General features: G+C 47.2%; 1 protein-coding gene across 3 annotated transcripts in view; it reads right to left on the bottom strand.

Moving 5' to 3' along the window:
* The window catches only part of WNT5A (Wnt family member 5A), a 28,612-nt gene extending 6,507 nt beyond the window's left edge, over positions 1 to 22,105 (bottom strand). The window contains exons 1-5 of one of the 3 annotated variants that reach the window (XM_032969532.2): positions 21,980 to 22,105; positions 20,849 to 21,448; positions 5,549 to 5,789; positions 3,770 to 4,017; positions 1,754 to 2,112 (exon numbers count right to left, since the gene is read on the bottom strand). In XM_032969532.2, coding sequence (XP_032825423.1) covers positions 1,754 to 2,112; positions 3,770 to 4,017; positions 5,549 to 5,631 — 690 coding nt within the window. In that variant the 5' untranslated portion in view covers positions 5,632 to 5,789; positions 20,849 to 21,448; positions 21,980 to 22,105. Of the gene's footprint in view, positions 1 to 1,753; positions 2,113 to 3,769; positions 4,018 to 5,548; positions 5,790 to 8,480; positions 10,176 to 20,848; positions 21,675 to 21,979 lie in introns of those variants that run through there. The other 2 variants (XM_032969531.2, XM_032969533.2) reach the window with 2 other exon arrangements.
* Between the last annotated feature and the right edge of the window lie 332 nt (positions 22,106 to 22,437).

Raw genomic sequence — 22,437 nt, 5'->3', positions numbered from 1 at the left:
CAGAGTTATGTTTTTTGTTTGCATTCCGACCACAGGTATTGTGGTCAATGCAAACATGACTCTTTGCAAAAAAGGTGTCAGTTTTGTTGCCGGATAAAAGGGTAGAAAACAATTATCACATCGGATTGTTTCACAAATAAGCCGATATATAAATATTGACCGGAGGCTGTCTAGCTTGTTGGAACTGGCCTGCAATGGCATCACAGAAGTACTGGAGGCTGCAGTGACACCACCATCACGCTCTTGACCTTAAGTTGATTTTTATCTTCTCGGGGATGAAGATTTGAACTTCAAATGTATTCATGAAGTGCACGAATGCGATCACATCTCGGGACAGTGGACGCACCTGGAGAATTTGAAGAAACGGGATATTAGAAGATGATTTCTTTTTTTCTTGGGGCAAGGAAATGCCAATTGATGGCCTTTATATGCCGAGGAAAGCCTCAGAGAGTCTCAGTATTAAATGAAAGTAGGGTCCTGCATTTTGTGATTTTTGGCCTCATTCAACTTTTGGAGTTCCTACGTAGTACATATGCACGTTGAATTTCTTTCGCACCCTACGCAGCCAACCGTGCTAATCGGAGGTGCGGGCGGAAGGACAACGTGCTAAACACGCAAAAGCAAAAAAAAAACAGCTCAAGAGGAACGAGTTTTCAAGCTCGGCTTCACGTGGGAGGCAACCGGAGAAACCCGGAGAAGGCCCAGAAAGCAAAACGAGGAGGCCGCACTGACCACGGTCATCTCCTGGCCACGCTTCACAGCTCCGCGCTTCGTAACAACAACAACAACAACCCGCCAATCCGTGCCGCTTAGCTTCCAAGGGGACGTCCATAAATGACGTCACGCGATTTTGGACGATTTTTGCCCCCTCTCGTCATGCGGCGTCACAAAAAGTCAGACCCCCCCCCTCAAATATGACGTCACAAAGCCCTGCCCCCCCCCTCCCAAAAAAAACACATACTTCAAATCGCTTTAAACTATTGTCATTGTCGTGCGTATTTAATGTGGTGCTGCACTCTGATGTTGTAGGAGGAAACATTTATTAAAAAGTCTATTTAATTAAGTAGAACGTGTTGGCTATATTTATTTAAAGTTGCGCATTTTGATGTGACGTCACATTTCACCAAACCCCCCTCCCCCCTCGTCACACATCGTCACAAACGTCTGACACCCCCCCCCCCCACCCCTCTAGGTGCGTGACGTCATTTATGGACGGCCCCCAAGGTCCATCACGATTGGGTGCATTCAGGGGTGATTCGCTTACAGGGACGAGAGGCATAATTGCTGGAAGCCGGAGAGGCAATTGAGATTACGTTATCGGACAAGTGAAAATCGAGCCCATTGGCCAGGATCGTAGTGCGCTGCATGAACCATGACACTAACCCCAGCGACACACAAACACCCACAAGAAGAGACTATTGGAGGCAGCGCTGTTAGCGAGCACCTATTAAGGGTGGGACGGAACACACGATGGGGTGGGCGGCCAACACCACGCCTGGCCGCCTTTGTCTCCCCAGTGGCGATCTTTGCACATCGCACCAGCTACTCATTTGAGGCTGATTCGACCTCGGGGAGGCCAATGACCGCTTCAGATAATCGTCACCGGCGTTGGCCGTGAGCTGGAATCGAACTCGGGTCGCCGGGTTCGTAGCCCGGCGCGCTACCCGCTACACACAACCGCACACCTCCCACACACACAACCGCACACCCCCACACTCGCAACCGCACACACTCACACTCGTCTAGTACGTACCCTCCTCCCCGCCTCGTTGTTGTGCAGGTTCATGAGGGTGCGCGAGTGCTCCACACTGTGTCGTGCCGCCAGCTGTTGCTGCTGCTGCTGCTGTTGCTGCTGCTGTTGCTGCTGCTGCTGTTGCTGCTGCTGCCCCCCCTGCTCGCGCTCGCGAGCGTCCACGAACTCGCGAGCGAAGCGGTATCCGTACTCCAGGTTGTCTCCGCAGCCACCCCACAGCCAGTCGCGCTGCAACTCACGGGGCCTCGGGGCGCGGCTGCAGCCGCACGTGGCCAGCTCGCCCTCGCGGCAGGCGCGCGACACCGCGTGCGCGACACCGGCAGCCGAGATGGCGTGGGCGAACGCCGTCTCGCGGCTCCCTGCGGCGTCAACGACGGCGACAGGGTCACGGGGTCAAATGGGGGCGTGTAACGGAACACGGGGGGGGAGAGAGAGAGAGAGACTCGCGAAACGCGTGAACAAAAAATATCCGGGTTGGTGACAGGTCGGTGGGTCTGGATTCGAACCCCTGGATCTCAGGGGCGCAGCCATTGGAGGCGACACCTGTCAAGCCTCTGTCGGTGCCCTACCTTATTACAGACCAATTCCGAGATGTTTGGTCACCCCGTGCCCCTTATACATATCAACGTTCGTCCTACAAAGTCCCATCAACAAGGGAGAAACACAAACAAAGAGACAACATGGTTTGGTTTTTGTTTGCCCGTATTGAAACGGCTGTACGCCGTATGGACCTGAACAAGGCGTGGGTTGACAGCTGTGCGGTGGTGTCGTGGGCGTCAGAACACTCCCCCCACAATGTTTAGATACGGTGAATAGATGCAAGCAAAACTTTGAACACAAAAAAAAACCGTGGTGTGTTTAAGTCTTTACTCTCCCTTTAATGAGGTGATGTAAATGTGGATTGTGATGGTGATGGAACCATTAAATACAAAAACGCAAACAGCCAGTACGATCATCGGCTGTGCACATTCACTGTAATCAATCTCTCTTCTCGTAGCAAGGGCTGTTGCTCTAAACAGTGCCTATTACATGTTCAGTTTAGTAGAATGGTATGGATAGATGCGTTGAGTTTCTGTTATTTGTTCTTGTGAATCACTTCCAAAGCTGCATCAAAAAGTAATCCATGTTTAACGTAATTATAGTTCAGTGGAACTCCCTTTGTCTATGATGAAGTGCGCGGTGAACTTCGCACATCCTATCTGTAATCTAACCGACGGCCACCAGGAACCCTCCACTGGCTAGGACACCCCAAATTTCCATAGCGTGCCTGGCCCCTCGCTAATGTCAAGCTACAATACATTACCCCTTTTCCACTGACACATCCGAGCAATGCTGGGGCTATGCCGAGGTCGTACCGAACCAGGCAATCCACAATTACGAAGGGAGACATCACGGCGATACGCTCCGCTACTCCTCACGCGGTTATATTATCTGGGCTTGACCGCCTGAGCGTACAATTGTAATTGTACTCGTTGCTCTTCATCTACACCAGCCGTACGAAATCATGAGATGGAGGTTGTCTTTTTCCACTGCAGAAGCCGAGCCCGTGCCGCCAACGTCACACCCACGGCGTGACGTTTAGACGCGTTAAAAACGAGGCGCGATGCCGCATTTTAAGTCGCAACGACTGACGTTCACACGCCCAGCGAATGGATCCTTTAGCCGCCGTCCCGGGCCCTACTAGGTGTTGAGTCAGATTCAGCTGCCTCGCGAGGTCGGCGTATCGCGGAATAGCCAGCGGGAAAAAAAAAAACACACTCGACGTCTATTGGACATTTGTGAGGAAGAGCTTCACAGTTCATCGGATTCCTCCGGTATGAATAAATACATATTCTGATTCTGTATATCCTGATTTGGCTGGGCTCGGACGAGCCGGTGGGAGGGAATTTGAAAAAATAACTAAAAAAAAAAAGCTATCATTTGCGGTCCCTGCGGGATGACCCGGCGATGCGCGCCACCGCGCCACCGCGTGCCCGCGTGCCCGCCCGCCCGCCCGCCCGTCCACCTCCACCGTACCGATGTGCGTGAGCCGCCCGAAGACGGAGTCTCCTTCGCCGGCGCTGCAGTTCCAGCGGCGAGTGCGGAACTGGTGCTGGCACTCGCGCACGGCGAGGCGGGCGCCGTCGGCGATGTGCGGCACGTGGTCCTGGTACAGGTGGCACAGCTTTCGCTGACCCGGGGACAGCCCCACCAGCTGGGTGCAGAGCGGCTGTGCGCTCAGCAGGTACGCTTCGGGGCGCTGCATCGGGCTCAGGGCAAGGGACCTGTCGGGGTTCGCAGAAAACGCACACCCACCCCACCCCACCCGACCGCACGAGACGGCGTCGTCATCCTGGTGGCATTCATTGGGTGTTTAAATTGCCCCAGCTTCTTGCAGTTTCGTGACATCACATGCGTTCTCAATAACCACTTTTTTTTCCCATTCCGTTTTTCTTCGCGATCCCCGTTGCGATGGCATGCATGCATGCGTACGTCATCGGAATGGAACCGGAATAAAAAATAAAGTAACTTTATCGGTACCGAGGCTGTCACAAGGCCGTGCGGGAGGGCGTGTGGCACAGTTTGGCACCAGCTATCGTAGAGTGCGGTCGTGTCGCAACAGTTAACTGCATTGAGTGCAATGTCTTTATAAACAGCCGCGCTGCGTCTCTCTCAATAAAATTTACACTTAACCGCTCGCGCATTCCGCAACTTTCACTTGTCTGGGAACGGGAAAGGGTTAATAGCGATGCACAGCTGTATTTTTGTGTTTTTTTTTTGCCTTGGGGGTACCCCTTGTGACAGCAAGCTGACACCAGCACCGGTCTGAAAGGGGGCGACGATGTCGCTTTTGGTTGTTCCAATTTAAGTAATTGGCTATATATTTGTTTTGCCAAATGCGTAGACCGTGACGCCGGCACACATGGGCACCTCTTTTTTTTATTTAATAACATCACGGGGATCTTTAAAGTCCACTACGATGCCACACTGATGATTACAGCAGTGTTGATCAGGGCGGCCCCTGGGCTCAGACCGCACACCTCTGCAAGAGCGGCAGATAGGCTCCCGCTCCGCAAGCCTCTTATCCACCCATTATGTTTTATGGGCACCCAATCGATATGCGGATGCTCCCGTTATCCGCAGATGTATTTTCCCGACTGGACGCTGTTTGTACACGGGAGTCAGCTGGAAGCAGTCTCTCTCACAAGTGCTCAGCTCATCCGATTAAAAAAGAAAGGGATAAAGGTGCAGCCCTGCAATCACTTCCTTAAAGCCACTGCTGGTGGAAGGGTTTTCACTAGAGAGAGCTTAAGAGACCCCCCCCCCCGCCCCGCCCCCCTCTAGAGGTCATTACATGAACCGTTAGACCACTGAAACATCCCATAAACCTCTACTGCACACAGTATTAATCCAAAGTGTATTATCTGAATGTTTAGTGCAAGCTAAACTAAAAAGGAAACTATTTTTTTATTTTACCAGGTAAGGCCCGCTAAGCTGTGTCGCTCTTTTTTCAGAAGCGACCTGGCCACACACGATAGCTCAACAAAGTGGCTTATCACGTGTAAAATGTATAGCAGACAAATACGCTAAACATGTGATGTTGACTCTAAATGTGGAGAGAAAAATCCACACGACCACGGGGAGAGAGAGAGACACCGCAAACTCAAAATATACTGCATGTGTCAGGGTCGGGATCAAACCCACGGCCTCCTGTATACCTGGTGAGCTAGTTAACATCTCGCCTCCGTGGCGCCCTGGTGAAGTACCCCCCATATATCATGTCCGCTATCAGGTGCGCTGGCTGCCATCGCTCACCACCACTCGCTGGCGTCGACGTGGCTCTGCCAACCGAGAGACGAGAGGGCAGCGGAGAGGAGCAACGCAGGGAGTAGGGCCATGGCACTCTGGGGCCACCGCGTTGGGCCCTGGGACCTCTCTTTGGGCCCCACCCCCCCCCCCCCCCGGGCTGGCTGAAGAGTCAAACCACAGAGCAGGCTCCTCTGCTCGTCCTCCTCCTCCTCCTCACGCTTCTGTAGAAACCCGCCGCAGTCCCGACCTGAAAATCACAAAGCGTTAAACAGCAGCAACAACAGCAACAAGGGCACCTTGCATTGAAAGGCATTCCTGCCTCCGCTCCTCCTTCTCACCGCTCCCTCTGTTGTCTTTCCTTTGACCTGAAGTTTTCCCTTCCACATCCGTCCAGGTGCCGGCATGAAAGCGCAACACGCACCCCGCTCGCGGCCCCCACTTGCGTGGGGCAGTGAGCCCAATCTTCCCCCCCCCCCCTCTTCTCCTCCTCCTCCTCCTCCTAAACCCAGGAGCACAGAGATGGGGCGACGAGAACGTCCTAAGGGTTTCCGGTTCCCGTTCCCTGCGTCGCGTTTTGCGCTCTGTACCAGGCGTCTTATTGAAATAGACATCACAAAGTTGAAAGAAAAAAAAAAAACTAATTTACGGAGGTGGCTGGGTGGTTTAGGGCTGGGGTTTGGGTGAGGGACACTGAGATCTTGGGTTCGAGTTCGGAATGGAGCCATCTGCGATGAAAGTGGCATTCGGGTCGAGTGGGGCAAAGGTTTCGAAACAGTCGCCGATGACCGCACAGGGAGAATAAAAAAACAGTCATCGTGTTAAATCGGGGGTGTGAGTTCATTTGGCCTACTCTAGATGTGTGTATATATATATAAAATGTTCAATCTTGACGAAAAGCTTTCGTGACTGCAGGAATTCATAGTCTTTGGGTCTTTCAGTAAAGTCACGCAGAGAGAAACGTCGTCGTTTTTGGCTCATTTTATTTTTTTATTAATTTGAACCTATCTACGCGACTTTACCGAAAGACCCAATCTAATCAACACGTGAAAAAAAAAAGCTTGTGCCTGTTTAAGGCTCGAGAATTGTATTGCAATCAAACTAACACCGAATTTCTGTGGCATTATTTGTCTCCCTGGCGCCGTTCCCCAACACAACGCAGTGAGTTGCACTGCTGGCTGCAAGGGTTTTCCAGATTGAAATGTCTTCATCCCAATGACACGATACCGACAGCGCAATCACAGCACGGTTTTGGAAAAGACAAGCACAATCTTACAACAACAAAAATTGCAGTACTGATGCAAAATCCTTTTTTTTTTAATCACGTAGTTCAATCAAGGCTCTATGTATCTATGTTGGACTTCTTTTGCACCGCACAAAGCCGACCGTGCTAATTCGGAGTTGCGACCGTGCTAATTGTGGTATAATGTTAGCACAGTGGGGAGTCTAGAGGTCACCGGTTTGATCACCAGATGCAGAAGTTGAATCTAGGGTGTAGGTTTTTTTTGTAATCACCTCCCGTGCCTCTGCCCACTCAGCAGTGTAAAATCGGTACATCCACAGTCAAATAGCATGTGGCGCGCGTGCTGGAGTAAGACATTTCGGCAATATGGAAGAGTAAGCCAAATACCCTCTCGAGGGGTTCCATGGAGCTTATCGTAGAGGAGGCCCCTCCATAAGCAGTAGCATGAGCAAGCAATTGCAGGGCTGCACCTTTTCCTCCAGTCCAAACGAGGACATGCTGTATGATAGCGAAATTCTCCGTTTTACCATCGTGTATGCTAGTCATGACGATGTTAAGTTCACCCAGAAGCAAATACTGGAATTCATGGGTTGAGTGCATGGAAGTGGATAGCAGCTGCAATCGCCCTTGCCTTTAAATACCCTTCACACATTAACCTTAGGCAGCCGTGCTCAAACCACTTCAGGATGAAGGCCTCCCAAAGCCGTCTTTATTTCTCACAGCTCTGCGATGTAACAATTCACGACGAGCCGATTTCATTGCTCCATCTCGCACGTGGACGTCCTCTCAGACGTACGCTGCATATTCATTAGACCCTCGTTCATCCGATATGATCGACCGTAATGGTTTACGTTTGTTGACAAGCACGTTCGGTCGTTCAGCTGTTTCCGTTTATTTCGAATTACACCATGAGCCAATAAGCTCTTAAATTGTGTTTCTTGCCGCAGGTTTGCGGTGCGTTTTGGGTCAATGCCATGCTTACGCTCGCATTGAATTTGCTCCAACTGTTAATATAACGGAACCCTGACGATAAAACGGAAATAAATTGTCTGCAAAGATTTAAAGTTAGAAAGCAGATCGTCCGGAGTACAGAGCTCCTCCTTTCAGTCGCGAAGGACATCACCGCATGAGCTTCATGAATAACAGTGTACGTAAAGGTACCGGGGATATTGTTTTGTTGATTTTTTTTTGTATTCACCGTGAGAAGGCAATGCCAATGTTAAAAATAATGTCAGATTATTGCGCATTGTTTGGTATGTATTGACACATATCTGTAGACGATGGCAACAAATCAGAAGCCAAAACAACATCAAACAATGGCAACGTACTGATTTTTCGGAGTGAAAACAACGAAATCATAATTACAAAATTGCCACGTAAACACACAGCCAACAAAATAAAAGAATCGATCGCATAAATTGGCATTAGTATCGTTGACATTGGCATTGCCTTTTGACATTGAATAAAAAAAACCACAACCATACACACACACGCATACAATTAGGCGCATTTGCATCTGTCCCACAATAAATGAACATCAATAACACGGCGGTAAACACACAGTGGGAAAAGTCGGAGCAATTATTGCACTGACAAAGACAACGTCACGGCGATCCTCCTCAGCTCACATTTCCCATTCGAATTGTATTCCTTCCCGCAAGAAGCCAGTTGGCCAGGCAGATACCGCGTCCAACGTACCTCGAACCCTGCACAGGGACCTACGGCTTGTCGCACGTTGAGACACCGGCAAAGCTTTCACCATCGGCCACAAACCAAACAAAAAATATTAAAAAATAAAACTGAAACGAATCACGGGCGCTCACTCGCAGCGCTCGCTGAAGTGGCTGCGCGCGGCTGTGCCTCAAAGAAACTTGCAGGGATAGTGGCGAACTAACAAAAAGGGGCAGCTAGTTTAAATACCGCAACACCCCACCGGTTTGCATTTGGGAGAATAACCCAAACAACTCGACTGCAAACCAACCTGCTGCCATGAAACTCTTTCAAAGGGGGGTGGGGGGGTGGACGGAGAAATGTGCGTCTAATGTCTCACAATGCTGGTGTCTGTACCTCTGAACAGACACACAAACACACCGACTGGCCACTAATAGCTTTGACTGGCCGTGAGTGTGACAAACTTCTAAAGGATATGCTTTGGGGTATGTGCTAACCTTACTTTCGCTATGGCGTAAACACGCCGCAAGATTTACAACTACCGGCTCAATTTGCGAGCCGCAACGTGCATACCGTGCTCCCATTATTCAATGTTCCGGCACCGCTGCTCCCTGAACCATGCACCCTCTGCATTTGACCTCTGTTGCAACGCGATCCATTGAGACTTCCTGTTGTAGTCATTGTAATGATGGCAATGACAATGGCCATCATTTTAAAAAAAATCCTCGAAGAAACTGAAATTCACGCTAAACATGTGTGTCAAAGGTGATGAGCAAAGGTGCAAGCACTGCAATATCTTGCTGACGCCACTGCTGGTGGAAGGCCCTCCACCCTAGGGAACTTTAGACACCCCCTCTCAAGGGTATTTTGGCCTACTCTTTCACGCCGGCCAGACGTGTTGATTATTAAAGGCACTCGACGGCATGAATTTTAAACGGCATCGTTGGGAGTAGCCACATTATATCCCACACTTTTACCCCTATGCCTCCACACACGGTATCCAAATTGACTAACTATAATTAAAACTACAAGCTATTTTTTTTTATTTTACCAGGTACGGCCCACTGAGCTACGAGTCATTTTTCGAGAGCGACCTGGCCTACAAATGATAGCTCAACAAAGTGGCTTATCACGTGGAAATGTATTGTGGCCAAATAACCCACGGATTTACGTACGAACTTAACTCATTGCTCCATCTCCTCGGCAAGATTAACGTCCTTTCAGGCTCGTCCAATTAGTTGGCTGGATTTTCACTGGAACGTGCGCTTGGAACAATTTTCGATTCGAGAGAAAAGTTGTCAAAGCCATCGACCCTTGATGAAGTTCTGACCTAGAGAGATTGACGGGCGACTCGGGGAGCTAATGCCGTGTCAGAGCGGGCGAGCCGTCACCGCTGGCTGGTGGTCCTGGGTTTGAATCCGGGTTGCAGTCACCGCTTGTGATTGAGCCCAGTTCTCAGGTTTCGCGAGTTGATTATCTCAGCCTGGTCACCAATGACCACACCATAAAACTCAAATATGAGGTTACATTAATTTTGTAAAACTTAATTTTGGATAATTCGAGCTTTGAGGATTAAACATTTTATTGGATTGACATTTTTGAAAAATAAAAAAAATATACTCCTATATAAGGGTGAAGCTATTCCAAAAAAGTTACGTAATTCAGTGTCATATTCTTGGTTCTCTCGGTAAAGTCACGTAGAAGGGAAACAATAAAATAATAAAAATATAAAACAATAAAATTTTATTATATAACATTTTATTGTTTTATATTTTAACATTTTATTGTTTTATATTTTTATGATTTTATTGTTTCCCTTCTACGTGACTTTAGCGAAGGAACCAAGAATATGAATCCCTGCAGTCACGAAAGCTTTAAATCAAAATTTAATTCAATGTTCTTCATTTACCCAGGAAATCTTCACGAATACAGCGTCCTGTATTAGGAATTTTGCCCAAGCCCATGATCAGCATTTGGTATGTGGTAGCAACCTGGAAAACCCGGAGAAATCTGGCACATACGAGGTGGATAACACCCAGAGCACTGCACAGATGGATTTATCTTTTGACCACGGGGCAGGCCATGAGGCTTGAGAGTTTCACATTCGTTCACCTATCCGTGTGATCCAACCACCAAACCCCGTCATGCGGCATGCTTCACCACGCGTGGCTAACGCGGATTTTAGTACCAATTTATATTTTTTAAACGTAGTTGTGATGGCCTGCAAGCTCAGTTATTGTCGCCGGTGAATGAGAGAGGGATGGGGCCGAAATATTTAATTTCGCTCTCAGAGCCACAAGGTGGCACTGCGCATGCTCTCGTTCCAAGCCGCCTTCTTTCTGCACCACTGGTGCCCTGATACTTGACGTAGTTTGTGAACATTCGTTACACCGAACCGGAGAGGGGATGGACGCGCAGATAGCGCAGGAAAGCACAGAATTTTTTTTTTAAATCACTGTTCTTAAGCGTAGTCTTTAGATATCAAATGCAGAATAACCAACGTCGTTCACGGGACGGGAGGGAGGAGGGGGTGGAATTTCACCAACCCACATTCACCAATGTGGTGAAGTATGGTCAAACAAGCTTTATGACTGACAAGGCAAGGTCGGAGGCCCTCATCCAGCAGTGGATTGACAAGAGTTGTAATTCCTGAATTTTTTGTTCAATAATAAAAAAAAAACATTGTTCAGGCCTCGGTCAATCCACCGCTGGATGAAGGTCTTCTCACAACGTTGTATGTCATTGGACCAGCTTTACCATACTTCACGGTGGCTCCCAGGACCGGTTCAGCTACCCCTTGCCACCGAAGTAATCAACTCAAGTCACCGGGTTGGTAGCACAGTTGTGCCAACCACTGCACCCACCACTTCACCCCGTATATACGCATGCAAAGGAAAAGCACTTACGAAAACAAAGTTAAGAGATTTCTAACATCTTGTTTCTCCTTTCGCTCGGCGTAAAATAGCCGACGGACAAAACGAGCGCTGTGTGTCGAATCACCAACAAGACCAAATCGCCAACAAGACGTTAAAATAGACAGATAGCAATGCTGAGCCCGCGCAGTCTCGGAAACAAAGACAAAGCAACAACCTTCGGAAAAAGCCACATTTATCAAGCGGCAAATCCATCAGCGCTGTGGCAATAGCAAACATCCTGCAGGAGTGAAGTGCCCACAACAAAATGCCAATCGGTGATGGAAAGGGAGGCAATGAAAACCGGGACATGCGGTCAATTATATGACACAAAAAAGGCAAATTCAGACCAAACTCGTGAACGTACGTACGTATATTCTTGGTTCTTTCGGTAAAGTCACGTAGAAAGGGGAACAATGAAGAAAGAACCAAGAATATGAATCCCTGCAGTCACGAAAGCTTTAAATCAAAAGTACGTACGTATGTTGAACTTCTTTTGCGCCGTACGTAGCCAACCGTGCTAATCGGAGGTGCGCGGAAACCCATCAGCAATTCTTACACGTCCGTTGTATTATCCAGATTGTAAGTTGCACCTCCCTCCCCCCCCCCCCCGGTGCTTTAAATTAAAGCAAAAGTTTTGGGGGATGCGTCATGATGATGATCCTTTAGCTGTGTGCCTGTGCGCGCGTGACCGGATTTGTATCATTTAATTGACACTGGACACAAAGTTTTTGGGGTGGGTCTTAATTTGCGGACAGTTCCAGTAATTTGTTAATTTGTCTCCGCCAGTGATTCAATCAATGGTCATGATTCCAGTGGTTTCAGGGGGTCACGCTAAGTTATTGCTCACAACACACGTGAATCGCAAAGCATTTGATTCCAACACAAGCTATCTGTTGCATGCATCGTGAGATTAAACACGTCTATGTTAATTACCACACGTATTGTTACAACGCTATTGTGTAGCAACGTGTAAATGTGTGAAAAGAACGTGTGAGCGACTTATAAAGTAACTATGAAAAATATTTTATATAAACATTTTATGGCATGGTGTCCAAAGATTTAGAGGCTTACTTAAAAATATTTATTTTAAGGTACTTTAAGGCAGTGCGTAAAATCTATTGTTGCACCATACTCATATGCTGCAACGTCTATTGCACCCCATCTTCACCAACCAATAATGGCCAGTGTGGGGAAGTATGGTCAAAATAACCCGCACGTTGTGGGAAGGCTCCAGATCAGCAGTGGATTGACAAACATACACACACGGTATATAATAACGTCTAATTCATCGTTTTAATAAAACGGCATGCAATGCCAATTACTATACAAAATGAACATATTCGTGGTTCTTTCGGTAAAGTCACGTAGAAGGGAAACAATAAAATAATAATTATTGTTTTATATTTTTGTTATTTTATTGTTTCCCTTCTACGTGACTTTACCGAAAGAACCAGGAATATGAATCCCTGCAGTCACGAAAGCTTTAAATCAAAATGAACATGTTATTAAAAAAAAGTATAAGAACACCGCAGATGAATAAAACAAGAGGACAGAGACTCATGGAGTACAAAATCAGCTGAGAGCACATTCATGCAAACCATTACAACGCCACTGTTAAGTGATGTGTACATGTTCAGTTGTTATAGCAGACGCAATTAATGAACTAAAAGTGTGCGCCAGATGTTTTTTTTGTGTCGTCAAGATGTCTTACAGATTTACAGCCTTTACTTTAAAAGGTACTTTGTGGTACTGACATACTGCTCGTGTAAAAAAAAAAGTATTCAGATCAGTTTAGTTTCGTAAAGTGCATGGTGATGTAAGTACTGTAAATTGATTTCCTTCAGAACTTATCCCAGTGACTCGTGTATCTTTCAAAGTAGAAGGAGAAAGAGGTAAGGAATGCATTTAAAGCGATCGTCCAACGTTTAATAGCTCCACACTGCAGCCACCCGGGTTCCAGAAACATGTTGTTACAATTTAAATGCACGTTTTAAAAGCGAAAGTTTATTTTGACTTATGCTGCCGCAACTGTTAAGTTTAGAGTTTCAGGGTAGAATTATTGCCTGCTTTTTTCCCCCCTTAGCTCTGTCTAAAAATTAATGAATATTACATTGGAGCAAAGTTGAGTCTCGAGTGTTTGGTGTGATGTGAATATCTGTTTACGCTTGTGTGTTATTGTTATTATTATTTCACTGCAGATGTATTTATTAATTTGACTGTTTTTTTTCAAAACGAATATTTAAATTGCATTGTTTTTTTTTAATACAAAACAACAATGTGGTTTATCTAAATACACACACACATACATGTACAGCACAGTATAAAACTCTGTACAGATTTGGAACAAAACAGTGACAAATATGTGATACCAAATATATTTGTTGCATCATAATTTTTTTTTTACTTTTAAACTAAAGACAATTTTAATTACATGTGTTTCCCTCGCAATGCCATTGCTATTTTGCGAACAGCGTCCTGTTCATGCGCTGTACATTTTCAGAGTGGTGCATCACTCTGTGTGTTAGGGCATCGCCCATGGAACCAGACATTACAGAACTACTTCTGACATCCCTTCAACAGACCTGGTTTTTTTCCCACAGGTTCATTGCATGGCGTTCGAACATATATTTTTATTTAAATTAAGTGTAAAACCAAGTTTCACAGGATGTTAATGTGCAGTCACTGATAACCTGGGGTGCCACGGTGGCAAAATGTGAACTTCCTCGCCTGGTATACAGAAGGTCGTGGGTTAGATCCTGACCCTGATGCCTGCTGTATATTTGGAGTTTGCGTGTCTCTCTCTCTCAGTGGTCGCGTGGATTTTTCTCTGAATCTTCCGGTTTTCCCCTCCACATATATAATCGACGTCACGCGTTTGGAGTGTTTTGGGTGCTATGCATGTCCACGTGATACGCCAATTCTTCGTGCCAGGTCGCTTCTGCAAAAATAACTATATAGCTAAATGGACCTTACCTGGTAAAATAAAAAAGCAGTTTAGTTTAACTAGGCTGAGATAAGCAACCAAGTCCACTTGAGAACATGGTTTATTCACGGGCAAACGGCACCGGGTTCGAACCCAGGACATCAGAAGTCCTGGTTCGATGCGCCCGTATTCCGTAGGCGTGCACCCACTTCCCCCTTTACAATCTTAAATGCATCAACATTGGGAGGATTGCATCGGCAGTGGTGCACAAGCACAAATACAACTCACGACGTGCATCATCGCACTGCCTTATGGTTTGTCAGTCAAGACGTAATGATATCACATTTCTTTTAAATGAGTGAATGCAGACTCAGTTTACTTTGGAAGAGCTCGTTTGGCTATTAATTTATATTCATGGAAAACTCTTAATGTTGGACACGCGGTTTCAAATCGTTACGTTTTTTATACTGATAATTTTCTCAAAGCCCTACGGGGTCAATCTTCAACCTCGAGTAAATCTTTCTGCCCCTCTGTCTGCTCTGAAGAAGAACCATTGCCTGAAACGTCAGCCGATCAAACACTTTTTTGTAACATTAAAAGGCATTTTGTGACGAATGGGAGAAGTGCTCTCGATCCATTCTCAAATGTACCAATAGTGCATCAAAATAAATGCATTGCGTTTTTTAAAAATCAAAATATATGATTAATTAATTACAGATGTTGCATTCAATTACGTCCACCAAATCTATCAATTGCTTCCCGATTACATTTAGACCACATCAAGCTGAGTCTGAGTCAAATTGACAAAGCAGTCACGACTCTTAAAGTTCAACTCTCTTCATTGACAGTGGTATAGCTTTACCTACTACGATCGTCGTCGTTCTGGTACTCGTGCTATACGTGCGTGTACAGCCCTTAGTCAATCCACTGCTGGATTGGGGCCTACGCACCGCCCGCGCTGGCCGTGGGGGTTATTTGACCAAAGTTCACGGCGCTTACCGGCGTGGGTCGGTGTAGGTGGGGGAGGACCATGTACAACACAACAATTGATGTTGCTTCACTCTCCTCTGCTGCCCTATGGCGACCCATTATGTGCGTGGTGGTGGTGGCCCATCCCAAGCACGATCTGGGCTCAAACCCTGACACAGCTGTCGGGCTCAGGAGAGACGGGGGGGGCGCGCGGTGTGTGTGTGTGTGTGCATTGAGCGTCAAGTGCTTGCCTGCCCATTGCAACGTGGTGTGCTAAGTGCAGTGATTCTTCTTATTCTTCTTAACCTGGGGGTGCACGCTGCACCCCTTGGGGGTGCGAGAGATGGCCAGATGTGTTTTAGAAGGTAAATTATCGAAAACACAAATTAAGCACGTTAATATTCTTAGTTATTTCGGTAAAGTCACGTTGAATGGTGACGACCGTTTGTGTTATGGTCGAAACGTCGTGATAATTTTTATTGTTATATATATTTTATTATTTTATTGTTTCCCTTCAACGTGACTTTACCGAAAGAATTAAGAATATTAATTACTGCAGTCACGAAAGCTTTAAATCAAAATTTAAGCACGTTAAGTTACAACTTTTAATTTGTTTCATCAAACCTATGTGTTTATTAACATTGTATATCTTGACTTAAAGCTTTCGTGACTGCAGGAATTCATATGCTTTGGGTCTTTCGGTAAAGTCACGTAGATATGTTCAAAGTAAACAACAAAAAACTAAAAACTACGACGTTTCGATCGCAACACAAGCGGTCGTCTTCAGGAACCTATCGACGTGACTTTACCGAAAGACACAAGGAATATAACATTATATATATTTTTAACAATGAACGCTGCAAGTAAAGGTTAAAAACCACTGGTGTAATGAATCAGACATTTGTACACAAAGACAAAGATCCCCCGTATAGCCTGAACAGACTGTGGGGGAAAGTGCTGTTAGCGAGCACCTATAAAGGCCGGCAGAGCACACGAAGGGGTAGGTGGCCAACACCACGCCTGGCCGCCTTTGTCTCCCCAGTGGCGCTGTTTACTACACACCGCACCAGGTACTCATTTGAGGCTGAGTCGACCTACGAGAGGCCCATGACCGGCGCAGACAAGCGTCACCGGTCTTGGCCGTGAGCGGGAATCGAACTCGGAACGCCGGGTTCGTAGTGCAGCGCTAACCACTGCACCACCGCTCCTCCTCTGCATTTCGCGTCAGCTGGCCTGCTCAGACAATTAACGCTCATCTATAATAGAGGTTTTTTTTGTTTGGGGAGGTGGGGTTAGATCGCGTAAAAATATAAATGTGTCGTTAAACCCGCCACCACCCGACGCAGACAACCAGTGGAGGGTTGTCACGTAAACAGAAGCGTGCCAACGCTCAGTGACCGACCGCGAACCAGCAGGCGGCGGTGTGCAATGCTTTCTCACGTCACCTCGTGCCAGCAAATTGCTGTTGGTGGGTGCATTGTGTTCGGGGAAGAATTTGCGATGTCTGACACCACTTTTGCGAGCGCAGTTGGCTGGAACCAACAAATCTAAAAACAAAAAGTTCGATTCCAGGGCCGCGGCTGACATCGGTGACGAGTGGCGGCCGATAGTAGGGTCCCGCACCGACCAGAAGTGGTGAAGTATGGTCAAACACGTCTTTATGACCAACGCGGCATGAGGAGGCACCTCTGTTTTTTAGCAGTGTATTGATAGCGGGATTTTTAAACGGTGTTACTGTAGTCTCCAGAATTTAAGACTTTCCTGGTAAGTGAATTCCCGGTGTCAATGAAGTTCTACAAAGTTGGTCTCTCTCACACAAAGATCCCCTGTATAGCCTTAACAGACTGTAGGGCCAAGTGCTGTTAGCGAGCACCTATAAAGGCCGGCACGGCACACGAGGGGGTGGGTGGCCAACACCACGCCCGGCCGCCTTTGTCTCCCTAGTGGCAATGTTTACACATCGAACCAGGTACTCATTTGAGGCTGAGTCGACCTAGGGGAGGCCCCAGAACCGGTTCAGTTAATCGACTCTGGTGTTGGCCGTGAGCGGGAATCGAACCCGGATCGCTAGGTTCGTAGCGCAGAGCGCTAACCGCTACCGCTCCCACACACACGCACACACACGCTCACACACGCACGCACACACGCTCACACACACACGCACACACACACGCGCACACGCATACACACGCACACACACGCGCAGCTACCGGATTAAAAGACGCAGCACCAACGTTGCTTTAAAATACAAGGGGAGACGTGAGCCTTATAATCTATGTTTTTGGAAGGCCAAGAATATACACAGGCACACACGCACGCATCCAGCACACACATCGCTACTTGCTCGACACGCAGGACTCTCTCCTAAATTAGAAGTAAATTAGAATTAAAACTTAACTTAGAGGGGTTTGGGTAATGTCCTGTTCTTCAGAGTAACGATAAGAGTGCAATAATACAATCATATGCTGAAATATTTGCACTAAAATATGTGCATGCACCGTAATCATTCAACATTGTTTAAAAAAAGTATTTTAATCGATAAATATTCTTGTTACAATGTTATTCTTAAAACGTCCCATGTTTACAGGCCCATACGGCGTACAGCCGTTTCAATACGGGCCATTGTTTTTTATTTGTTTGTATGTCTCCCTCGTGATGGGACTTTGTAGGATGAACGTTGAGATTTCTAAGGGCACGGCTTGACCATAAAGTCAGAATTGGTCTGTAATAAGGTAGGCACTGGTATTGTATATCAAATAAAATAATATTTGGCAAAGACGCCTTTATCTAGCAGTCGATTTATCATGGCTAAAGATGATAATGTTGGTGGACTAATCCATGTGACCTCATTAATATAGCATAATAATAAACCAATTCGCCTGGTGACTTCGCAGCGCATCACGCACTATAGCCACGTTGTGGCCTGCGACAGCTGTACACCGCGCAATACAATTAGCGAAGTGTTAATAAATACCTGGGATCGATAAAGGCCGCGGCAATCAACCGGCTTTGCCTTCGGGGTATTTGATATGGAAAAAAAGTTTTAGGCAGATCAATTTGTAATTGAATAAACCAGGGCACAAGCCGGCGAATTCCTCAATCAAGGTCACAAGGTCACGCGCGCTAGCTAGGGATGATATTATTGAGCCGGCATCCGCCATCTGTGGTTCGTCGTTAATTAATAAGTCAATTGCTGAGTTAAAAGGGTGACTTTCACTGACACTTTAACTTCAGCCGGGTGCCAAGTCAGCAAAGCGAGATGTATGAGTCAACATCGCCACGGCAGCACGAGGCGACTGAACTCACCCTAAATTGGAGGCACGCGTACACTGACCTGGGTTCGGTTTCTGGCTACGGCTAAGCTCAGTGGCACGTGATAATCCGAACCGGTCCTTAACCACTGTTTCGCACTGACCAGCGTGGTGAAGTATGATCAGGAAGCCACCCACAAGCTACACGGTGTGGAGAGGGCATTCATCCAGCAGTAGATTGCCAGAGAGATGTAGGCCTATATTACCATGTTATATGACGAATAATTTATATATATGACATATGCATAAAATTAATCAAAATAAGTCTGAAGTAGCCCATTACTAATGTGCACTCATTTGTCATTGGAGGACGCTCACATACGAACGATGTACCTTTCATCACAGTATATTATGTACTCAATTCAACGATATATCCACGTTATGTATGCTGTGTATACATTTCCAATCATCCCATATTACTGCGTGGAATATGTTGGATGCAATTCAATGTATTGCTCATCGTCTGCCTACAGTACTAAAAAAATAATATGATTTAGTAAATTATTTATAAAGTGTATTATAATATTATTTTTACGTCTGCTGCTGTGTCCTCTCCAGCACTTTGAGATCATTGATTAAAAGCGCTATATAAATGTAAATATTATTATATGTGCATATGATTCACTTATGATTATGTTTAAAGAATGCCGTAGTATTAATGTAGAACACTCGCATGTAACTGCACAGAATTACATTCAACTTGCATTTCATTGAATGTGAAATAGCTTCTATACTCTGGGCACATTTAAATCGCTCACACGCCACAAATTCAGCTACATACAAAGATCCCCCGTGTAGCCTTAACAGATTGTTGGGGCAAGTGCTGTTAGCGAGCACCTATGAAGGACGGAATGGTACATGAGTGGGTGGGTGGGCCAGCACCACGCCCGACCGCCTTTGTCTTCCTATTGGAGATGTTTACACGCCAGATACTCATTTGAGGCTGAGTCGATCTAGGGGAGGCCCAGGACCGGATCGAATAATCGTCACCGGCGTTGGCCGTAAGCGGGAATCGAACTCGGGTCGCCGGGTTAATAGCGCAGCACGCTGACCACTACGCTACTGCTCCCCACAAAGTCAGCCCATTAAGGCAATGTAAGCGGCCCTTCGTTAATCCACTGCTGGATGAAGGCCTCGCCACGCCGTGCTGATCATAATAGGGGGTGTTTGACCATACTTCACCACGACAGTTAGTACCGGTTGGTAAAGAGGCGGGGGGGGGGCGCCAATGACTCGTTCAGATATCACTCGCCACTCACGTTACATGCGTCCTGGACTCGAACTCAGGCGTCCCGAGTTAAAAAGCACTGCGCGCTAATCATTGCGCCACCGCTCCCGAAACTATGGACTCCTTAAGACGCTGCCTTTAAATCAGCGCGCAATGCTTGTTAAACAAAGCGCGTTTAACAACATACCAAAAAAAAAACGCGTTAAATTCGTAAACAACAGCGCCATTACGAAGTGTCGTTGGCCCGAAACGTCGCCTACAATCAGTGCATTTGCTGTGTCCCGTTGAAGGGACCAAAGCACACGTCCTACAATACAAACACGTCCAACGCGCACTCAAAAACGGCGCAACGAGTGCAGAGACAGACAGACACCACCACCCCCCACATCCCCCCTTGAAAATGTTGTGACCGTCCAAAAGGGGTTTTGGCTAAAGTTTAATTCCTCCATCCCTAAACAAATTTGTCGCCCACTAGGATTATCCCTTTTAAGTGGGATTAAACGGTTACAAACAAACATCACTCCAGAAACACAAACTACTCTCCGGATCGTGCACGCAGCCAGTCGCCTTCCTGCGATCGCGTTCGGGACGTTGAACATGCCCGTTTCATAAATCACAGCCAGGCGTATACCATCAAATGGCCCGCCTATATGGGCCACATACATCACACGCATGTCGGGGCAAGAGATGTTAGCGAGCGCCTACTATGAGGATTGGAGAAAGACGTGGCCACCGGCACGCCCGGCCGCCTTTGTTTCCCCAGCGATGATGTTCGCGCAGAGGCGCCGGGTACTACTCATCCACGGGGTTAATAGACCGACCTAAGGCTGAGTCGAACGGGTTCAGCAGATAACATCACTCGCCACTGATGTTAGCCGTGCCCGGGAATCGAACTCGTGTTGTTCGTAGCGGCAGCGGGCTAATCGCTGCCCCACCGCTCCCAAACAACACGCACGCTATCTAGTATTATATACACACACACACGTAGCATTGCACATGCACACGTGAATTGAATCTCACGTAACAAAAACGTGTTTCACGTGTCTTACCTTTAAAGGGGTAGCTTATGTCCCCTAAAGATACAAACGAAAGCACGGCACTTCCCAACTTTATATCACAGGCACGACGTGCGGGCGGTCTTCACCTCTTCCTCCTCCTCCTCTTCCTCAAGTCTCGCCTCGCATCAGGAGACGAAAGTCACCCTTGGAGCACACCTCGTCAGAAAATGGCATTACTCGTGCAAACACAGCGCCAGTAAATCACGGATCAGCGGCGAGCAGCTCCTTCCGAATATTCCAGCGCGCGTGCTGTGCGTTCGCTCGCTCTTGCTAATGAGCGCGGTTCAAGGCGGCCCGTCGTTCCGCTTCGAAGTTCTGTTTAAGCCAAGTTGGTCCGCTGTCCACTTCGGTGCGCCAAGTTGGTCCGCTTTCAAAGTTCAGTGACTGAGCAGCAGCAGCTGCTGCTGCTGCTGCTATGCGAGGGCAAGAGGCTGGTTTATTAATGTTCCACAATAGCGCATGCAGTTGTTGTTGTTGTTGTTCTCCCTCCTCTGCCTCCTCCACCTCCTTTTTAGCCCCTCTTCCAAAGTCCAAAACCGCGCTCCAATCGCCTCGAAATCGCGCTCCTCGCGTGTGCGGCCCGGCTCGCTGCTGGACACGCACAGAGGAGAAGAGGGAGAAGAGAAAAAAAACCAACCCACTTATATAAATAAATATATGAGCTGGCTTCCAGGGGTGAACACAAAAATCCAACCCCCCCTTCTCTTCCCTCTCCCTTATTAGCGTCTTACACCACGGCAGCGTCTACAATCCACCACCATCACGCACGGCAGCATTGCCTCCCTAAGGATGCTGTACTCACAACTACGCAGGCGCCGACGTTGTGCGAGAAGTTAGTGTTGTTGTTGTTGTTGTTAATGTAGTCCATTACAATGACAATAGCGCTTCCTATCCATGGCGAGCTGTGGGGGCAAGGATGGGTGGGTGGGTTGGGAATGGAGACCAGCAGTTGCGGATCTTGTTTTTTCCGTGCGTTTACTGGCGAGTTAAAAATTACAATCGCGGATAGTAGAAAGAAGGCCCCCGTTTTTACAAAACGGCATATGGAAAAATAACCACGCGTATAATTCAGAGCTGTCTGTGTGAGGTTTCACAGACAACAATGCTTCTGTAGAACTCTACCTTGTTTTATCATGATTAATGTGTGATTATTTATTCTTCTTCTCCTTTGTTTGAACACGTGGAAGGAGTTGTTGGATTGTTAAACATGTCGAGTATCCAATGTCCACGAAGAACGAAGCAAAAACCACGACATCCCGAGGAAAGCGAGCGACTTTACCCCCTCCCCCCCCCGCCGCCAAGCTTTATGGGTGAAACGTGAAATCGACTGACCTGCCAGAGGCACGCGAAGCAAGAGGCTTTAGGCCCTCCGGACAACTCAGGGGGCCCTGGATTCGTGAACAAAACGGGAGGTTGAAATCCTAATACGCAAACGTGACCGAGGTGATTAACATTTCTTTAGACATGCTTTTTGTGTTTAGTTTGTTGTCACCCGCCCCCTCCCCCGCTCGCCTGCACCTCTGATTAACAGGGTTGGCGACATACGGTGCGAAAAAAGTTCAACGTACATACAACATCCC

Source organism: Petromyzon marinus, chromosome 42, assembly GCF_048934315.1.
Source record: "Petromyzon marinus isolate PM22_M1 ecotype Great Lakes invasive population chromosome 42, UKy_Petmar_22M1.pri1.0, whole genome shotgun sequence".
Taxonomy (NCBI): domain Eukaryota; kingdom Metazoa; phylum Chordata; class Hyperoartia; order Petromyzontiformes; family Petromyzontidae; genus Petromyzon; species Petromyzon marinus.
The sequence above is the reverse complement of the archived record's forward strand: the minus strand, read 5'-3'. Positions and strand labels throughout refer to the sequence as shown.